The 19,964-nt window shown below is 43.9% G+C and overlaps 1 protein-coding gene across 2 annotated transcripts in view; it reads left to right on the top strand.

Annotated features, from left to right (window-relative positions):
• Window positions 1–19,964, top strand: part of RNF170 (ring finger protein 170) — a 45,716-nt gene that overhangs the window by 21,375 nt on the left and 4,377 nt on the right. For both annotated transcript variants that reach the window (XM_044443920.1, XM_044443919.1), the window contains one exon: window positions 15,196–15,253. In XM_044443920.1, the coding sequence (XP_044299855.1) occupies window positions 15,196–15,253 (58 nt within the window). The remainder of the gene's footprint in view (window positions 1–15,195; window positions 15,254–19,964) is intronic.

The raw sequence follows: 19,964 nt of genomic DNA, 5'->3' as shown, positions 1-19,964 counted from the left end.
ATGAAACTAATGAGTTTAGTGATGGCAACTAACCTTTGTGGAAAGATTGCATAAAGACATTCACTAGGGAAAATACTCTAAAGAAAATGTCTTTTTTCCCATTTTTCTAGTAATTGTTACTTAGTGACATAAGTATTAAAGATTATATCATACTATCCAGTGCTCACACAAATATCATAAACTGTCTTGTCATCAGCTGCTCTCTTTATTACAAGCGCTACATATGAAATGTTCTAATAGTTTACTTTCATGTAAGGAAAAAACATAGGCTGCAATCCTCTAAAAACTTACCTCTGAGTATTTTTCATTGTAAATGATGAGAGTTGCTTCTGAGTACACATGTATAGTACTGAAGTATACCAGAGGTCTGTGGGACTGTAGACTGCATGCTAGTATAGATCTTTTTACAAATTATAAGATGTGTCTTATAATAATAAACATGTCTGAATTTAAATACTCTCTGTTGATTCATTTCTCTTTGTATGTAACACTGACTTGCATTCACTGAGGCACATTTACAGCCATGAAACTCACAGTTTTACAATATATAAGGATAGAAGAGTCACAATTTCATCTAAGAGTAAGCATCACTGAACCTTGCAGGTTACACTTCTGAAAAGAATTGTACAGGATTGGATTGTTAACCAGTAAGTTCTTGGGCTAAAAATTGCACTAAGTTTCATACTGGAGCTATGTCTGCATGACAGCCATGCTCACAATCATTTTGTCACAGAACCATTGAACATTTTATATAGAAAAGCTATATACAGTACATGGATTAGAGGTAACTATATAGATTGTATGGCTTACTTACTGGATTGGATCCCTATTTGAAGGAGTTCACCGGAAACTTGAGCATTGTAACTGAAAGGGGGTTTGTAGGCTATTTTGTCCAACAATGTGTGCTACACAAGAAATTTGGGGTAGAGTATTCCTAACAAAAGGCTGGCTGGTCTCTGCTTACAAACCTTCAGCAAGAGGACCATCAGTAAGTAATTAATACTTAAAAGTAATTAGTTCCATTGTTAAACTGTCCTTCCTGTGAACAATGCTCAATGGAAATCTTTGCTCTCTTCTGTATGACAGCCCTTCGATGTTTGAAGAGTGCTATCATGTACCACCTTGTCTTTTCTTGTGTAAGTTTTTCAGTTTGCTTGCTTGCTTGATTTATACCCTGTCTTCTTACAAATTCAAAGCGGTTTACATCATTCTCCTGCTGCTCTCAATCTTATCCCCACAACAACAACGCTGTGAGGTGGTTGGGCTGAGAGTCTGTGACTGGCCCAAAGTCACCCAGTTGGCTCCATGGCTGAGCGGGGACTAGAGCCCAGGTCGACTGAGTCGCAGTCCCATGCTCTTAACCACTGCACCACACTGACTCTCAGTTCCTTCAACCATTTTATTTATTTATTTTATTTATTAAAACATTTTTATGCCACCCCATTCGCCGAAGCCTCGGGGCGGCGTACAACAATAAATAAAACCAATAAGTTAAAATATACATATAAAATAATCATAATAATTTAAAACACACATTATAAAATAAGCCGCCCTGGCCAGATAAAATTCAGTGGTATTAACATTTAAAATGTTGCTTAAATAAAAAGGTCTTTGCCTGGCGCCGAAAAACAAATAACGACGGTGCCAGGTGGACCTCTCTGGGGAGCGCATTCCATAACTTAGGCGCCACCACTGAGAAAGCCCATTCCTCATAAGACTCAAGTTTTCCTGACTACATTCATCCTGACCACCTTTGTTGCCCCCTTCTGAACCCATCTACATTTATCTCTCTCTTCCTTGAAGTACAACATCCAGAGCTTCACACAATGCCCAGGATGAGATCTGACTAATGTGGGATAAAATGGAGCTATTACTTCCTGTGACCTTGAAACAATGATTCTATAAATGCAGCCAAAACCTTTTTGCTAAATTTGAAAAAAAAATCTGGATGTTTGATGGAGGCAGCCTGGGGAAATTATGAATTCTATCTGGTGGCATGAAAAGTAGCAAGAAAGGAAGGACAAACAGGAGTGGAGCTCTTTTAAATGGCACTTTTTTCAATTATATTTATAATATTGATGACCTGGGTTGTAATCCCTACTCAAGCAGTCAGCAACTAGAGGACCCTTGAACATTTTAAGCCAAAACATTGAAGACCACATGTTGCCCACCCCTGCCCTTTCAAGCAGGTTGTAATTGTATCTACCCTTACTTAGATACCCTTACTCCAACTGAGTTCAGTAGAGTTCCTTTCCAAGCCAATATTCCTAGGACTGCAATGTGAGTGGTTCTACCCAGTCACTATGTCTCAATCCAACCTACCTAAGAAAGTTGCTGCAAGTACAAAATGCAGCAATCCTAGGTGTATTGTTCTGTACTACTTTGATAGCTGAGGTCCATTTAGGTAGATTGAAACAGGAAGTTCTTCAAGAATGTATAATTCCCAATATTTTGTTAGTTGAACTAGTCTAGTGTCCATATGCCCGCTCCCTTCAGGGGGAAAAAAATACGTTAGTAAGGCTGACTAGAACCCACATCGCAGAAAGGAACTCAAGAGAACCCAACTCAACAGAAGCGATTTTATTTTCCCCCCCCAGAGGGATTTGAGGAGGAGGGGGCAAATCTGGCTCTATTTTTTAAAAGTGACTCTTAATTATTATTTACACCAGATCGCATTTTATCTAAAAATGAAATGTTTGTGCCTTGTTTCATAAGGATATGATCTGCTTTTGCATGGTGAACAGATGCTTAATTGGTGGCAGAGCAGGAGAAAGAAGAGCAAAGCACACCCAAATGCTAATACGATAGCACATTGCTGGCAGGTGACTAATGAGTAGTAGTGGGTTTATCAGGTGTTACTAATAGCTTGGCTCAAATCTGTGGCACAGAAATCTGTTGTGCTCTGCTCAAAACATATGCTGTGTTTCAGATAGCAAATCTGATTTCACCCACTCTTCCCTGAAAAAAAATAGGCTGCAACAAAAGGGTTGTGCCTACAGGTTGCCAGCTGACCAGGGGAAAACACACTCACTCACTCTCCCCAGTTTGCTCTTCTATGTTAATACTAAACTTAAGTTGCAGATACCACATCTGATGGAGGTGAACTCTGCAGATCAAGCTGGTATTAAAAGGTTCAGTTTTGGGGGTTGGCTGAAAATTGGGGATCTTCCTTGTGGCACACCACTGTTTCTATTTCAAGCTTCAGTGGTATGGAGAGCACAATCCCTAACAACATTTAGTGACTTGCTCTTGGATTTATCATAGTTACCAATCATAGTTTTATTATACATTTTATAACAACAGCAGCAAAGTTCTTACTTCCAGGCAAATATCTTTAGAATCAGGGCCACACAAGCAAACACTATTTTATTCCTGTAACCACGAGAGATCTATGATTACAACATGAACCTGCATGTGCTCAGAAAGAAAAAAAAATCAAGTATGCTTCCTCCTCTTCTTGAAAGTATCAAGTGAGGAGTGGAGTAGTACTAATGTGTTTCATTCCATTCTAAGGGTTGGCCCTTACATGCAACCATTTCTTTGGAAAAGTGATCTTTGGTGCCAGAAGCTGGGGAGGCTAGAAAAGGGGAATGGTGCTGCTTTAGCTTGCATCCCATGTCAACTGATTCTGCACCAAAGGAGATATGCAGAGATGAGGTTTCTCCCAGGAAGATTAGGCTGCCAGGTGGACTCACTAGAGAGCCCACCAGGCTCACATCCCAAGCTTGAAGGGTCCTTTGCAGCATTCTGACTGAGGTGACTATGGAGATTGCCTGTGCTGCTGTGGCACAGCCAATCTCCAGGGGTACCTCACCCAGAATGTCTTTCTCTAAGGAAGGACCTCCTCAAAGTGTAGCCTAGAGGGGAGGCAGGTGACGAGAAGGGCAAAGAGGATATTGGTGTTGGTGGCAGGAGGTGGGGGTGGGGGGGCAACATGTCTAGCAGGATGCCAAAATCCACCTCAGCCAGGGCACCCAAGCCCTTGGAGATAGGCTGGCCTTTAAAACCATGAGATGCACGGCTTAAAATGGCCCAGCTGCGTCACTGTACCTTAGTGTCCCTGCCCCAGTCCCACCCAGACCCCCTCTATGGAGGTCAGGGAAGCATACATGGGGTTATTCCATCGGGTCCTCACAGTCACCATCTCAGAGAGGTTAGGCTGAGGGACGGTGGCTTGGCCAAGCCATGAGCTTCGTGGCTGTGCAGAGTTTTTAAATCAAAGCCTTTCCTGTTTGAGTCTGACATTCTGTCCCTAGCCCTAGCATTTCCCATAAACTTGAAACTTAGGCCAAACCCTCTTCGTAAGTTTAAGTCTCCTTTCTGTGCCAGTCATCTCTTTGGCAACTTGGTGTGTGGAGAGTCCTGGGTAGAAGAAACGAAACACCCCCCTGCCACCCTCATTACAAACAGAAAATAAAAGATGGTAGAGGACAGTGACAGTAATATATGTGGAAAAGAGGTAGGCAAGTATTCCCATCATCATCGTCGACATCCATCTTTCTTGTCAGGTAGTATGGCTTGTCTGAATAAGAGAGGGACCTGCATTCTGTGGTTAAGGACAAGGTTGCAGAACTATTGCATATGGGGGACCCATACTGCTCTTCCTCAGGCCCTCTGTGGGTTGAATTATATCAAGGGGGCTTTTCCAGCTGGTGCCTAATTCTGATTGAATGTCAGAGGTAACAGCCAGGATTTCTTCCAGGAGAGTCTTCTGGGGGTGCACTGTATGGCCTGGATTAGCGAGTGTGGCAGGACAGATTAGGTCCATGAGCTGGGGGTTCTGTACCTCTGCTTAGTATTGGCATCAAGCATGCTTAGGCAGCAGGGTCTGCCTCTTTTAGGTATTCTGATCTGCTCCACACTGTGTCTTCCTGTGACATAAGAGCAACACCTCCTCCAGTATGTCCTCCCTTGTCCTTCCTACTGAATTCAGAGATGACTATATTCTACAGGTTCTCTTCATTCCACTGGTTTTTTTGTAATTCCCACTCCATCTAAGCTTTCCTCTAGAACCAGGCACTCTAAATCTTCCATTTTAGCTCAGAGGCAAGCAGTAGAGACCTGGTGTGGTGTGGTGGTGAGAATGCTGTACTGGGGACCTGGAAGATCCCAGTTCCAGTCCCCCACTCAGCCATGAAGCTCACTGGGTGACTTTGGGCAAGTCACTCACTCTTAGCCTTACCTACTTGACAGGGTTGCTGTTGTGAGGATAAAATGGATTATTTTATTTTATTTTATTTTAAAATGGTCACCTTGGGTTCCTCACAAAAGGAAAAAAAGATCAGATATTAATACAATGTAATAATAGTCTATTTCTCCTTTTCTACATTTGGGCAATTGAATACATTTTCCTTCAAGGCTCAGTTTAAAAGTGTTTTATCTGTTTCCATTTTTGGTTGACATGAACCCTTTCCTTCTTGTACAGGACCAGCCCAACCAATGCCTAACAAATCTAAACTTTTTTCCTTTACACCGCCATCTCATCCAAGCACTGAGACTCTCCTGTATCACATGTGCAGTACTTCATGAATGAGGACCGGGTAAGATTTCACAGAAAATCAGTTCGGTGGTCCTGGATTTCAACCTTCGACCTGGCAACTTAAATTTGGATTCCAGGAGTTCACAAGTACAGTGCCCCATGCCCTTGGTACCAGCACACATCGAAAGCACCCACTCCACCCAACATCCTCTACAAAGCTATTTAGACAGCACATGGTATCTGCAACCTTCGACTAAGGCAAGCAGTTTATCATGCCCATAACAAGCCTAGCAGCCTGTGCATCTAATGATCAAGTCTCCCACTGCCTCAGCTCCACAGCTCCCCAGAGGCACTTGCTCCGTGTAAGAGGAATGAATCGTTTCTTCTTCCAAGGAATGAATAGTTTCTAAGGAATAATTTCTCTCTCCCTCAGAATGATGCCTTCCTTCCTCAAGACTCCATTCTTTCCAGCAGCAGAGGAGAACTGTTCCCCAAAAGGTTTCATGTAGCAACTTCTTTGCATCTCTCAACTTCTTCGGGTCAGCAGTCTCATCTTCAGGGAAATGAACTTGTTCCTAAGAGCCAGGAGCCAGCACACCTGGCATACAGCAACGTTTCTGGCTGAGGTGACAACTAGGATTACTTATGCTGCCAATGATTTCTGGCTGGCTGGCAGAGAGTCAAACACATGGCATGCAGGACAATACAGTGAAAAACCCCTACAGCCCCGTTTGTTTTCTCCCTTCATAACAGGGTATTGTTATTTTTACTACCATTGGGTTTGTTTACCTGGAAATTTACTAGGATAAGGAAGGAGTTTATTTTTAATTACTTATTTATATTTGTTTGCAGTTACTAGTAAAACAAAGAGGATAAATCAACTGCCTTGATCTCCCATGTTGCTATGTTGCACAGGTTCCTAACTTACCTGTGTGCTGATGCTTTCTTGCTGAGGCTCCTCACACTCAGAGAACTTGCAAGACTGCCCCTTTCTATAGCTCCGCTTAGCTGACCCCAGATGCTGTTGCAGCTAAGCTGATCAGAAAGCCTCATTTAAAAAGCTGAACTCTCAAACTTGAGATGATGATTATTCTTACATTGCATTTATATCCCACTTTTTTCCCCTCTTGTGAGGAACCCAAGGTAGCTTACATAGCACCATTTTATTCTCATAACGACAATCCTGTAAGATAGTTTAGGCTGAGAGTGAGTGCTGCACTTAAGATGCCTCTATTTCTGAACTTTAATTTATGCTCCATAAAACTCAAAACATGAGCCTAAAACAAAGCTAGTCTTTGCTATATACATATATATGCAGACTCTTCCACAGACTGGCATTGTTTGACTTTCATTGCCCCTTTCTAAGCTTAGATTTAGCTTTTTCTATGGTCCCTCAGATTCTGTCTCCGGTTCATGGGATTACTTCCTTACAGCTTGAAAGTAAAAATCAACCTTGCTTGTGGTTGTGGGTCACATCATTCAAGAATCTGTTAGAGCAGGGCTGCAAGACCTCTGAGTTCCTTCCAGACTCCCCCCTCCCCACCTAGGATTTAGCTCCCAGTTATAAATTTATAAAGGGTTTATCTTTTAGCTTATTGTGCTGCGCCCTTGTTTTGGCTTCATTGAAGGATTTCTGAATTTAAAGGAGCCTATGCATGTTTACCTGAGGTAATTGACTAAATCAGTAAATAAATAGCACTTACCTTCTGAGTGCTAAGATCTTCGTCATTGGGGCTTCTTGTATTTGGAGCGCTCCTGATTAATTCCAAGCAAGAGGTGGAAAGTGACTCTCTGGGATACCCCAAATCTAGGCCAGTTGGTTTTTCCTGTCATGGCCAACACGCTGAACTTTATCAAAGATGGTAGCCCATTAAGAGAAGAAAGAGCACATAGTTTATGCAATCGCCACCTCCCTCCAGTGGACAGCCAGGATGCTGCATTCTGTACCCATTTGGGTAGCCCCTACACAGCACATTACAGGCATCAAGTTGACATGTTTACCACAGAGTGGCTACATCTCGCAATTAGCTACAGGTAATTAGTTACTCATTCCATACAGGCTTCCTATGGTTAAACTCCGAGAAATGCTGGCAAACGGGTGAAAATGAAGCAATCAAGATGGGAAAGGTGAATCAACTTAGGGATTAGTCACTGGATGAGTGGGCTTTGGAGAGGAGGCAAGTGAGGCTGGAAAATGTAAACTAGACTGGAGTCCACCCACCATCCCATCGTTAAAAAGAGATGCTTCTCTTGCTGAGAAATGAATTTCAAAAAGCAACTGGCTTTCGACCAGATTTTCAGCAGATGCAGGTCAGCATTGTTGCCTAATGAATGTTCAAGGATGCGTAGATTAACATACACACACTACTTAAGCTAAAGGCAGAAGGGTCCTGTGGCAGCATTATCACGATGAAAGGACCATGAGGCACAAATGGGACACAACATTATGGCCAGTCTAAACAGTGATGTAGGAACTTACACCTTTTAGCTTCTGTTGGTACTGTAGTCCCAGCTCTCTTCCTTTAGGTCACATGGGGGCAGGGAAACGTGTTCCACTAGCAGACAGCCAGCACTGAATCCAAGCCCATGAATGAGCCCAAGGTACCCGCTCACCGAGGGGGCTGCCCACAGCATCTCTGCATGACTTTTCCTTGGGACGCACATGCTATTTATACAATGCTGCTGTGTACTGTGAAGGAGAGCTTAGGGAGAGCAAGTGCATTTTATCGATTGATCCTATTTCTGCCCAAGGCAGCCTATAAAGAAAGTTGAAGCATGAGACATCTTTACATAAAAGCCTAGGAGAACATTAAAGGCAACCTTTAAAACTGTGACAATTTAAAAAACCCTTTCTGAATGCAGAGAGCAAAGGGAGCCGTCACAATTCCTAGGGAAGTATGTTGCAGAGTTAGGGAGCATCCCAGGAGAAAGCCCTTCCCTGCGCTTCTGACAACTAGTCCTCTGCAAATGTAGGTGACTTCAGTAGGGTCTTCCTTGCTGAGTGTAATAACAGAGCAGATTCAGATGGGGATAGGCAGTCCCTCAGAGAGCAGGACCTTAAGTTGTTTAGGGTGCAGTCCCTTGTGATGGTCATAAGCCCCTGAACTCAGAGGTTTGCAGGCATCCAGTGCAGGTGGGAGGACTGGTGGAGCTGATCTTCTCCCTTCCATTTTCCACCAGACTGACACTTTTGCCTATCTTGGTGGAGCACTTCAAAGGTGGAAGAAAGGGGGCTGGAGAAGCAACAGGGCAGCTCCTCCCCTCCCCTGAGGTTGCTTTCTTGACTTTGGAGAGCAGCCCGTGCGGTTTTGCCCATGCTGGCTGTGAGGGACAGGGTGGAGCTCCAGTTCCCAGCTTCAGCATCAGAACTCTGTCAGCTCAGAGCTGGGAATCCAGTGTATTCTGTGGCCTGTCAGATGCTGCCTAAGGGCCATGGGATTCCTGTCCTAGAGCCTTAAAGCTTAAAAGCAATACCTGGAATTCGTCCTGAAAAACAACTGGCAGCTGCTGCAGATCTCCCAGTATCTGGGTGATGGGACAGTGATCCTGTATACCCGTGAACCCATTTTCTGCCTTTTACGCTAACTGAAGCTCCCATGCACTCCTCAAGAGTAGTCCCAAGTACAGTGTATTCACTAGTCAGTGATGGAACCATTGCCAGCTCTAATTGACTCAGCTGAAGACAAGACTGCTTTATCCTTGCACAAAAGAGGACATTTCAGCAGGTGCAACTTTTCTGACTCATGCGCCTGTTACATGTCTCCACACAAAGAAGCCGACTACAATTGCCTCCGTTGTGAAGGCATGGAGCACAAAGCTTGCCCTTCAGGACTTTGATCAGCCACTGGCAGGACAGGCCTTCCAAGGGCAGGGCATCCGCAATAGGCCTAACTCAAGCAAAAGCCATCAAGGCACGCGGATCACCACTGGGATTGTCAACTGATTTGTAGCTGATTCATCATCTCCATGTAAGGAATTCTAGCCTCTTTTACTGAAGTATTTTGAGCTCTTCAGTTCTGAAGAGAAAGAAAAAAGATGACTAACTGGGCATGTGGAAGAGGTTTATAAAATTAGGAGCAATGTGGAGCAAATACAGAAAGTTTTCTCCCTCACACATAATACTAGAACTCAAAGTCGGCCAAATGTTTGCAGGTTATTTTCTTATGTAAAGAAGCTTCATCTTCAAAATGGAGAGTGAATATAGATTAGCAGTAGGATCAGGATAGATGAAGGAGCCCTATACTGTTTCACGTGGTGTGTAATTAATGTGGAATTGCTACCACAAGATGTGGGTACACAATTGGCATGGGTCGCTTAGATCGGGGTGGAAAGGGCCACAGATTGCTCTCCCCTTTTAGGCTTAGACAAACCCATGGAAAATAAGCCAGGGCTTATTGGGTAATCCCAACAGCATTCGTTACAATTCCTTCTAATACAGATTTTAATCTTCAGTCTTGCAATGCTTGTGTGGCTAAAAGTGCATGACACAGGCGCAAGGGAGGAATATCAGCACATTTGGAGGTAAGTGCGAGGCTTGAATATGCTAAAAATGATTTAGAGAAGTTAAAAACAAGGGGAGTGCTCTCCCTAGCAGACCCATAAGAACTCAGTAGCATAGAAAGTTGAGAAACTGAGGGGGGAAAACTGATCACTAAATGACAAGGCAGTTTGAACTGAGTGGAAGAAGTTGGGGAGAAGAAGCACAAAAAAGGAAAAAAGTTCAGACTAGTAAAACATCCCAGTTCCTATAATTGCTGAGGCCTTCCTAGGCAGCTTACAATACATAAAGCAGGTAAACAAAGTAAAACGCATCAAAACAAATTCAAACTTAATGGATTAAAACATCTATAAAAGCAATATAAAAAGGGCCACAGCATTCAGGAAGGAACACAGCATAAATGTTTAAAAAATTCCTTAAAAGGTATGTGATGGTGCTCAAAGCTCTCTTCGGAGATTGTGTGCAGTGGGGAGCAGGCTGACCCCAACAGACGGCCACTCGCTTTGTCTCCTTTGCTTGGGAGAGAGTCTTGTGGTGGAAACCTGCGTTCACTCAGCAGTCGAGGAAACATTGGGCTGACCATCTCTCGGCTGAACTTTGGAGTAGTGCCCTCCACGGAATCGATACTTCCACACCTACCAACCACAATACTGCCTTGGTGGCTTTGGCATGGCTGCTCACCTCATCTGCCTTTCCTGTGGCTGCAGGACCCACCAACCACAGGCCACTTCATGAAGAGCACTGAGGCAAAAAAGGTGGCCAAGAAGGCAAGAGCAATTAAGATGGCGGACTCAAGCTTAGGCATGTCGGCAGTGCACCCAGGTTGCCATAAGTACCACGGCCACCACAACCTGACCTTGGCCAAACCCATTGACCTTTGTAAAAGGCTACCACCTCAATATCCAAGCCAGAGCAGATGCCGCCTTTGGCAGGTAGGCCTGTCATCGGTCCTTTGGCAGTGATACCAGCTGCCTCCATGAGGTGAGCGTGCCAGTTATCCATATGTGCGATGCACAGGGACCACAAAGAAAGACAGGTTGCTCATCTATAACTGATTCTTTAAGTGACCATCGATGCATTCAACCGGACCCACCTTGCGTTCCCTCTTCAGTGTGTCCTTGGTCAGCACTCCTGTCTATACTGAGACCGAGGTGGGCCTGTGGGGCCACCCCTCTTCCAACATGGGGCCACGATATTGGTCATGTGTACTTCAAAGTGCTTGTAGATGGGGTGCAGATTAGGGGAGTTCTGGGTGCAAGTGATCACTCCATCCTTTGCTTTGAGATCAGGGGAATGGGGACGAGCAGCAGGTCAAGTACTAGAAGATGGGACTTCATGAGGGCCAACTTTAGCCAACTGAAGCCCAGACTGGGGAAGTCTCCTGGGATAGGTTACTGGAATGCAAGGGAGTTCAAGAGGGGTGGATGGTACTCAAAAGGGAGGTCTTGGAGGTGCAAGCCGTGACAATGCCTCTAGTTAGTAAGTGGGGAGGAGAAGGAGAGTGCCGCCATGGATGCGAAAGGAGGTGGTTAGAGGGATTAGATGTAAGAGGAACCTCTGTAGGAAATGGGCACCGGGGCAAATAGACAAAAGGGTATACCGGGAGGAGGAGGCTTGTTGCAGGAAGATTCTTTGCAAGGCTAAGGCTGATTATGAGTTGGGACTTGTAAAGAATATCAGGAGCAACAAAAAGGGCTTCTGTCAACATGCAAAGAGCAAGAAGAAGGGGAGACAGGTAGTGGGACTGCTTAATAAGGAGGAAGTGGGTTCGGGAACAGGCATAGACGCTAAATGACTATTTTGCCTCTGTGTTCTCTCCAAAGCAGGATGGGGGAGATCTACATGGGTGCCACATGAGGCCGGGGATTTAGGGCCACAGATTAGAGTTGCCCCCGCTAGAAGTCAAGGAGCTGCTCAGGGCACTAGCATTACAAAGGCACCAGGCCCTGATGGGTTACACCAAGAGTACTTCAGGAGTTGGCGGGGGGTTCTCTTGTGCCCATTGGCCTCCATTTTTGAGGCCTCGTGGAGAACGGGTGAGGTTCCAGAGGACTGGAAAATGGTGTCAGTGGTCCCAATTTTCAAAAAGGGTAGTAGAAGGGACATGGGGAATTACAGACTGGTTAGCCTTACGTCCGTTCTAGGAAAGACAGTGGAAAGGCTAATCATAGCGAGAGATCTAGTGACGCTAGATAGGTAGGGGAGGTTGGTGACCACGCAACATGGCTTCCGCAAAAACAGATCCTTCCAGACAAACCTTGTGGAATTCTATGACAAGGTTTCGAAATGGCTAGATGGAGGGGATGCAGGGGATGTGGTTTACCTAGATTTCAGCAAGGCCTTTGACAAAGTGCCACATGATATCCTGGTTGAGAAATTGAGGAGTTTTGGGATAGACCGATGCACTGTCCGATGGATTAGGGCATAGGTGACGGACCAAAAGCAGAGGGTAACCATTAGTGGAGAATCATCAGGATGGTGGCCAGTGACAAGCGGGGTCCCCCAGGGCTCTGTCCTGGGGCCAATCCTGTTCTATCTTTTCATCAAAGAAATGGAAGAAGGGGTGACCAGTCTGCTGATTAAATTCGCAGATGATACTAAAATGGGGGCAGAGGCCACAACTGAGGAGCAGTTGCTCCAGATCCAGAAGGATCTGGACAGACTATGGAAGTGGGCAGGGGACAACAGGATGGCGTTCAATGTGGATAAGTGTAAGGTCTTGCACTTGGGGCATAGGAATGGGTGTCGTAAGTACAGGTTAGGGGACAAGTGGCTGGAGAACAGCACTTGTGAAAGGGATCTTGGGGTGCTGGTTGACTGCAGGCTAAACATGAGTCAGCAGCGTGATGCGGTGGTCAAGAGGGTGAACGCCACCCTTGGATGCATAGCCAGAAGCGTGGCTTCTAGATCGAGAGAGGTATTACTACCACTCTATACAACTCTGGTTTGCCCACAGCTGGAGTATTGTGTTCAGTTCTGGACTCCAGATTACAGGAAGGATATAACCAGGTTGGAATCAGTGCAGGGTAGGGCTGCAAGGATGGTGGCTGGATTGCAGGGGAAGCCAGGTGAGGGAAGACTGAGCGAATTGTGTCTTTTCAGCCTGGGCTCAGAGCAGATCTGTTGGTGACATATAAGTACATGAGGGGGTGTCACCCAGAGGTGGGTAGATACCTGTTCTCCCCTGCATTGGAAGGCAGGACACGCTCCAATGGAGCAAAGCTCAAGGAACCAAGGTTCAGATGCCAGGAAGTACTTCCATACCTAGGGTATGGAATGGGCTTCCACAGGAGGTGGTTGAAGCCCCATTGGTAAGGGTGTTCAAGGATAGGCTAGACATGCATATCATAGGCATGTCATGGGTGGAGCTGGCTGGAGCTGGGGGTCAGACTAGATGGCCTGGGAGGCCCCTTCTGATTTGCTCAGTTTCTATGTTTCTATGTCTGACTAGGTCATCTCCTGGTTCAGACAGAGAAAACATATTTAAATGTTCTGGGAGGAATTAGAATATTCCCAGGGACAAAAGAGAGAGCTGTCCATGAATAAAGCAATCCAAAATTATAATGGAGTGAGGATTTGGCACTGTAAATTACAAGTTACTGCAGTGCTTAAAGGGAAACTACAGTGTCTTCTTTCCTTTTTACAGTAAACACCTCCATCAAATGTTTGCCTAAGTTTGTAGACCCACTGATCAGAAGTGTCCTTTGCACATTAAAATTGTTCTCTATAAATTAATCAACTGGGATGATTAATTGACTTATTAAACTGGCTATAAAAAAGATAGATAAATAATTGGTGCTAAGACCACAAGCACTGCAACCACTGAAAGCTGTAGGTAAAAAATCTCATGGTCTCAAAGTATAAATACAGAATGAGGAAAATAAAGTTAGATACTGAGGAGGGTGATTTTTATTTTTTGGTAAAAAAAAGTGCCAAGCCATCTGTGTCGAATGTAAAAAAAGATGTAAATAGATGACACATTGTTTACAGTATGCCATGTGAATGCTCCATCTGTCATAGGGAAAGTCAGCCCTCCTCAGTGGTAACTCTTGTTTAAGAGTACTTGGGAGGAAAAATGTTCATCAAAACTTTTGGTAACTAAGCTGCCCTCTTTCCAAGAACCTTCCTTTATTCCTACCACCACTGCCAAACAGAATAATTCATAACACCTGAGAATTTGCAGGTATGCAGTGGCTGCAACGGGTTCTAAGGAAAGGAACTTCGTAATATTAAAATACTGAACATAATGCTATTTTTAAATGGAAGCAATTCACTGATTCAGCAGCATGTCATCCTGGGATAAGAAGCTGAGCTGCTGTATACATGCAAGTGTAAATTAAGCCTGCTTGCCTTGAACTGGGAAGTACAGGAAAGGACTGTAGCACCCTGGTGGGACAGAAAGTCCCAAGCTCAGTGTCTGGCATTTCCAAGGGAGGACTGGGAAAAGGCTCCTGGCTGGAGAAAGCTTTGGAGATCCAATGCCAATCTCTCTACTGGGGACAAATTAACCAATGACTGACTTCTTCATAAGGCAGTTTCCTCATTCGCGTGGGAACAGGCATTGCTAACATAGATGTGCAATTCAGAGAAAAACTGCACTTTAAGCTTCTCTGTCAAGAGAAAAAGGGTATCAACCCTAGCAGAGCAGGCTTCTGTTCCTGCTCTTTTGAGCCATCAAGAATTAAAAGTATCAGCATGCAAAGTTATTTTGTGTGTGTGTGTGTACTCTTTTAGTCCCAGATAATGATGAAATGAAAACAAACAAAAACACAGAACCTGTATTTTGAGGTCAAACATATTTGATGTCAACACGTAAAGTGTCATTGGTGTTTGTCACTTGCTTCACTGTGCGCTTTTTGAAGGGTTAATTGAATCAATGATATTTGCACAAAATTTATACAATGCTAGTTTCTTGTCAGTGTTAGCAAAGGTTGCCGCTGCTACATAGTTGTCATGTCCAGTGTCAGTGCAGCTAATGCAAAAATGGTTGGATGTTAAAATGTTGATATTCGCCACTTATTTATGCAATAACAGATCAATCATTGTTGCTTTAGCCAATTGCTGTTGCAAGGATGCAGTTTGAATCTGTATTTGCAGACTGTTTACAGATGCAGAGAATATTATAATTAAGATTCATAAAGAGAATTTCAAGAGAAAGCATTTGAGGATCCACGTGGAAACTTATTTGTTTGTTTATTTTTATATCCCGCCTTTACAGTGTCTCAGAGCGGTGAACAGAAATGAACAGAAAATGAAGAGAACATGGGTTGATCTAGGTAATTTGCTCAGAAACTGTTATTTCTCCTGCACTATCATGAGCTTCCCACATGAGCAAAGTCACTCAGAATGAGTTGCAGCCCTTTCATATGATTTGACAGAATCAAGATATAGATTTATACGATCCAATTTCTGTTGCCAAAATCAGAACTAGGTGTTAAAAGTGAGAATAGTGATAAAGCATTGCATCTGTTCTCGCCTCCCTCCCAAGCTGCTAAGGCACGAGCCAGCCCTGCCTTCCTCCAGGATATAAGCTGCTAGGGCTCAAGGAGGTCATTTCACTCCCCGCAACCCAACCCAACCCCCACCCGCCCGCCAGTCATGGATCTTCTGTGACTCTTTTCCAGTTGACAACTAACACTCCATGGCTCCTGGTAAGCACTGCACACTCCGTCTTCAGTGGGATATTTACTGGAGGGCTTGTCCATTAATTTTAATAGATTTGTTTTAAGAATGCTGTTACCTTCCTCTTGTCAGTGGCCCTGTTTTGCTTCAAGTCTGTTGGCACAGGACCACAGTTTATTATGATAGGAAGTAATTGTAGGTACGTATTTGCCTGTGAGAGAAACTGCAGCCCTTCTTATTGCTTCCCTCTAAAACCTAGGAATATAAAACTAGTGTTGTAATGCAAGTTTCCCTAACTCCTGTTCTACTTCGTTGTCTGCTACCTGCAGGGTATCTTGCCAGGAGGCACATAATTCTTTTATTTGGGTCCAAAACCAATAAGCACACCAGCAGATGGAGATTAAACATTTTATTAAGAAAGTGAAAAGAGACAGTACATTATCCTATTAGCTGTAAACAGGCAAAAGGGTATAGCATAACATGCAATGTTGCTGAACAGAGCTGTTCAGTTTTCCTTTCAATTGTGAGAATCCCCAGAAAAGCAGCACTGGAGAGACCTCAGAACACACAAAGCACCTCCATGGCTCAGGTCTATGTCAAGGTTCATCACCTTTGAAACTCAGGACTTAAATACCTGCAGCCTTGAAGGCTCAGATGATCACATAATTAACCTCCCCCACTCCAATTTCCGAAGGTCAGTTCATCAGCCTGAGGGCAGATATCCTGTCTGATGCCTCCTTTAAGATAAGATGAGGGGATTGGACAGCAGCCAGCTTCACATCCTGTAGGGATCCTTTTGCATCCAAGTTAATAGATTCTCTATCGTTCCAAAATGGCATATTCTTTTTGATGAGACCCAACACCTGCAAATTATTTTGACTTGAAGCCATGGGACCTCTATCAAAAGATGCAGTATGGGAAAAACAGTTTATGTCACAGCAACTGACTTCTCAGAATGCAGTCATCTTCTGATGCCATTTCCTATACTCGGGGGTTGGAAACTTGACGTGTGGTATATCATGATATAAAACCAGAAAATACCAAGGGGGAGTGGTAGAGGATGAATTGATGATGGGCTACTGCCTTCAGTCACTCAGAGCCTGCAATGCTTAGCTATGGGCTTGATTTCAGTCACTATAATCCATTGCAAAAAGGGGGTTACAATTAGCCAGTAGTACTTTGAAGGCCTGGTCCTAGCATGAGGCAAAGGACAGGACAGTGCATCACAAGCGCTGTTTATTTTGAATGGTTGCTTCAAGTATTATGACGTTTCGGTGATTTGGACTTAGCCCTGGGGTGAAAACTGACTGTAGGCACCAGACCTTCTTGCAAAATACGAACTTCAAAGGTTGTTACTTCAGATTCAGGATCAGAATTGGAAGGGGACAACAGATAGCCAATTCAAAGATATGTGGGGGAGCATTAAATATCGTCAGACCAATTCTATGTTACTGGGTAAAACAAGTAGACAATTGAGAAATGTTAGGTGTTCTTGGTAATTGGTCCATAACCAGGAAGAACCACCCTGATGGCAGAAAAAAAATCCTGGTTTTGGGTGGAGCAGAGGTATTCAGTTTGGAATCAACTTCATATGATTATGTCACATTTCCCTAACAGTATTTGAACTTCACTTGTTTCCAACCATATTGATTTCTGTTCTTTTGTATTACAAAGACAGTCGGGCTGGCCACATTTAACATAATACAGACCTGAGTTAGAAAGCTTTGTTGTCTGGAAGGGTTGGATGGGTGGAGGCTGGGGAGAGACCTGCCAAACAGACAAAATACTAGCCCTGTCCTTAGATTATCATCTCCATGTTTAAGGAAGGTCAAACACCAGATGCCCTTAAATCTAACCAGGGACACACATGAAAACTCAGTATTTGTTCTTCAGTGCATGATCTGTTGGGGACTCCCTTTCACACCCACTGCCCCTCCCTCCCTTCTGAATGGATTCTCTCCTTTGAACATTTGATATAGTTTGCATTACAAATTCAAAGAAGGGCTCCTTCATTGGATCTTCACGCAGAGGAATGTGCAGCTCTCTTAAGAGGAACAAAGCCTCTGTCTAAAAAAGCCTACCCCATGTCCAGATAATATGAAATGCTGCCTATATTTTAGTAGAGATAAACTGGAGATGAAAGATGATGGGAGTTGTAGACCAAATCTTCTGGAGGGCCCTGTTGTCTACTCCAATAACAGGGCTTCAGAAAATGTTCTGATGCAAATAAACCTAATTTATCTTAGAGGTTTTTCCAACTGAGAAATTTCAAGAAAACTTACATCAATACACACCAATTAAAACACACCCTGGAAGTGAGTCTCTCCAACCAGTTGTTTTGCTGCATCAGACATACTGGTGATGTGCAGGTGGAACCAGTCCAAGGAGCTTCATCAGGACCCAGTGGCCTTGCTAAACTCCAGTCAAATGTGATAACCAGTTTTAAAAATCACAGATTTTCACTTGCATTGCAGTGTCATCACACACATCTTCAGGGGGCGCAAGGATACTTACTGCAACGCTGTATGTTCCAAAGCATTGCCCTTATATTATCCAGGCACCTGCCATCTACGTATGTCAGCCTTTCTCACCTTGGTTCCCTCTAGATGTTTTAGACTACAACTTCCAGTATTCCTGACCACTGGCCATGCTAGCTAAGGCTGATGGGAGCTAAAGTCTGAGGGCTCTCAGTTGAAGAAGACTGATGCACTTGAGTCCCCTCTGCTAGGTGCTGCTAGCTTGATCAACACATGACCATGAAGATGGTTCTGGACTCTTGTGCAGAAGCTTGACTGCACCGCCATGCAGAAATTGATACTCGCTGATACGTAATGAAGACAGGCATTTTGGCATCCATTGGTTTTCAGGGTACATCCTTATGCCAGGGTTAAACACAAACATGACATCAGTCCTAGAGGAGATCAACCCTGACTGCTCTTTAGAAGGCCAGATCCTGAAGATGAAACTCAAATACTTTGGCCACCTAATGAGAAGGAAGGACTCCCTGGAGAAGAGTCTAATGCTGGGAACAACTGAGAGCAAAAGAAGGGGATGGCAGAGAATGAGATGGCTAGATGGAGTCACTGAAGCAGTCAGTGTGAGCTTAAGTGGGGATGGTGGGGACAGGAATGCCTGGAGGAGTGTTGTCCATGGGGTAGCGATGAGTCGGACACGACTACAACTTCGCAGCTAACATCAACAATGACATCATTCCAGAAGTCTGGATGTGGTCTCAGATTAATCCAGGGTAGCTCTGCAGTTCTATTCAGGATTCTATAGTTTGGAACACATCTTCTTGCAAATGACTTTTCCAGGACTGGGTTAATTCTCACTGCCTCCACAAGTAAAGCCTTGTCTCCTCGTAAACTGCATCTCCACCCTCCACAGGCCACCCTTCAATTATCTGCCAAAGTACTTTGCAGAACAAATATTTATCCATGATCTGAGACACTACCTCATTCCTGTTTGCCCAGCCTCTTAATTCAGTACTTTGAATATTGTGCTTAGTCCATCAACACCCTGAGGTGCTTAGATGTAAATTTAAGTATTTAGCAACACAAAGCACCATGTGTCTATTTCACCGAACATTTTGCTTGATTCCATTCATTTAGGGCTCAACTAAAACTGCTCCCATCCCCACTTCCCAGTATATTATAGCAAAGCCCAGAATTCCACTGATTATTTGCTGATGCTTTGAACTTTGAGTAGAAATGTCAGACTTTTTGCATTCCATGGCTTTGGTAGTCCATTTATGATTTATAATGTTATATCTGCCAAAGATAGCACTTCATGCTTCAGTGGTGTTTATAGTCAAATAAGGGTTACTACTCTAAATTAATCTTCCCTCTTACTATACCTGAAAAGATAGAAGGAAAATGCTCCCAAGTCTTCATCACTAGATCCTGCAGTCTCTCCTCCTTCTCCTCTCCCCACTCCATTTCAAAAGTAAATCCATCCTTACAAATATATCCACAAAGTTTCTAGCCCTAGTTATGTTAGTGTGTCAGATGACAGGAAAACCTGAGAAGAGAGTGAAGCCAAACAGGAGAGAGACACAGAAACTGTTTACTACAAGGCATCTTCTTTCCTCCAGCATTAACACACAGCACTTGCCAGAAAAGGTATGTGAACAACTTTTTGCTTCCAAGAAGGTTAACTTAAAATTTTATAGCAAAAGCAGATGATCCAAGTTGTCATCCAGACCTAAATTAAATGGGATATTCTTCCAGTTCTTGATAACCTAAGGTTTATTATTTGCAATTTACCTGTTGATTTTATGAGGTATTTTATCTTTGTGCAATTTGCATCCAAGTGGGTGTTCCTAGATCCAGTGACAGGTAATAGCTCTGTGCTAGCTGTGAATAC

This window comes from Varanus komodoensis, unplaced genomic scaffold, assembly GCF_004798865.1.
Source record: "Varanus komodoensis strain SLA01 unplaced genomic scaffold, ASM479886v1 scaffold43, whole genome shotgun sequence".
Taxonomy (NCBI): Eukaryota; Metazoa; Chordata; class Lepidosauria; order Squamata; family Varanidae; genus Varanus; species Varanus komodoensis.
This window is presented reverse-complemented; position numbering and strand designations above follow the sequence as displayed.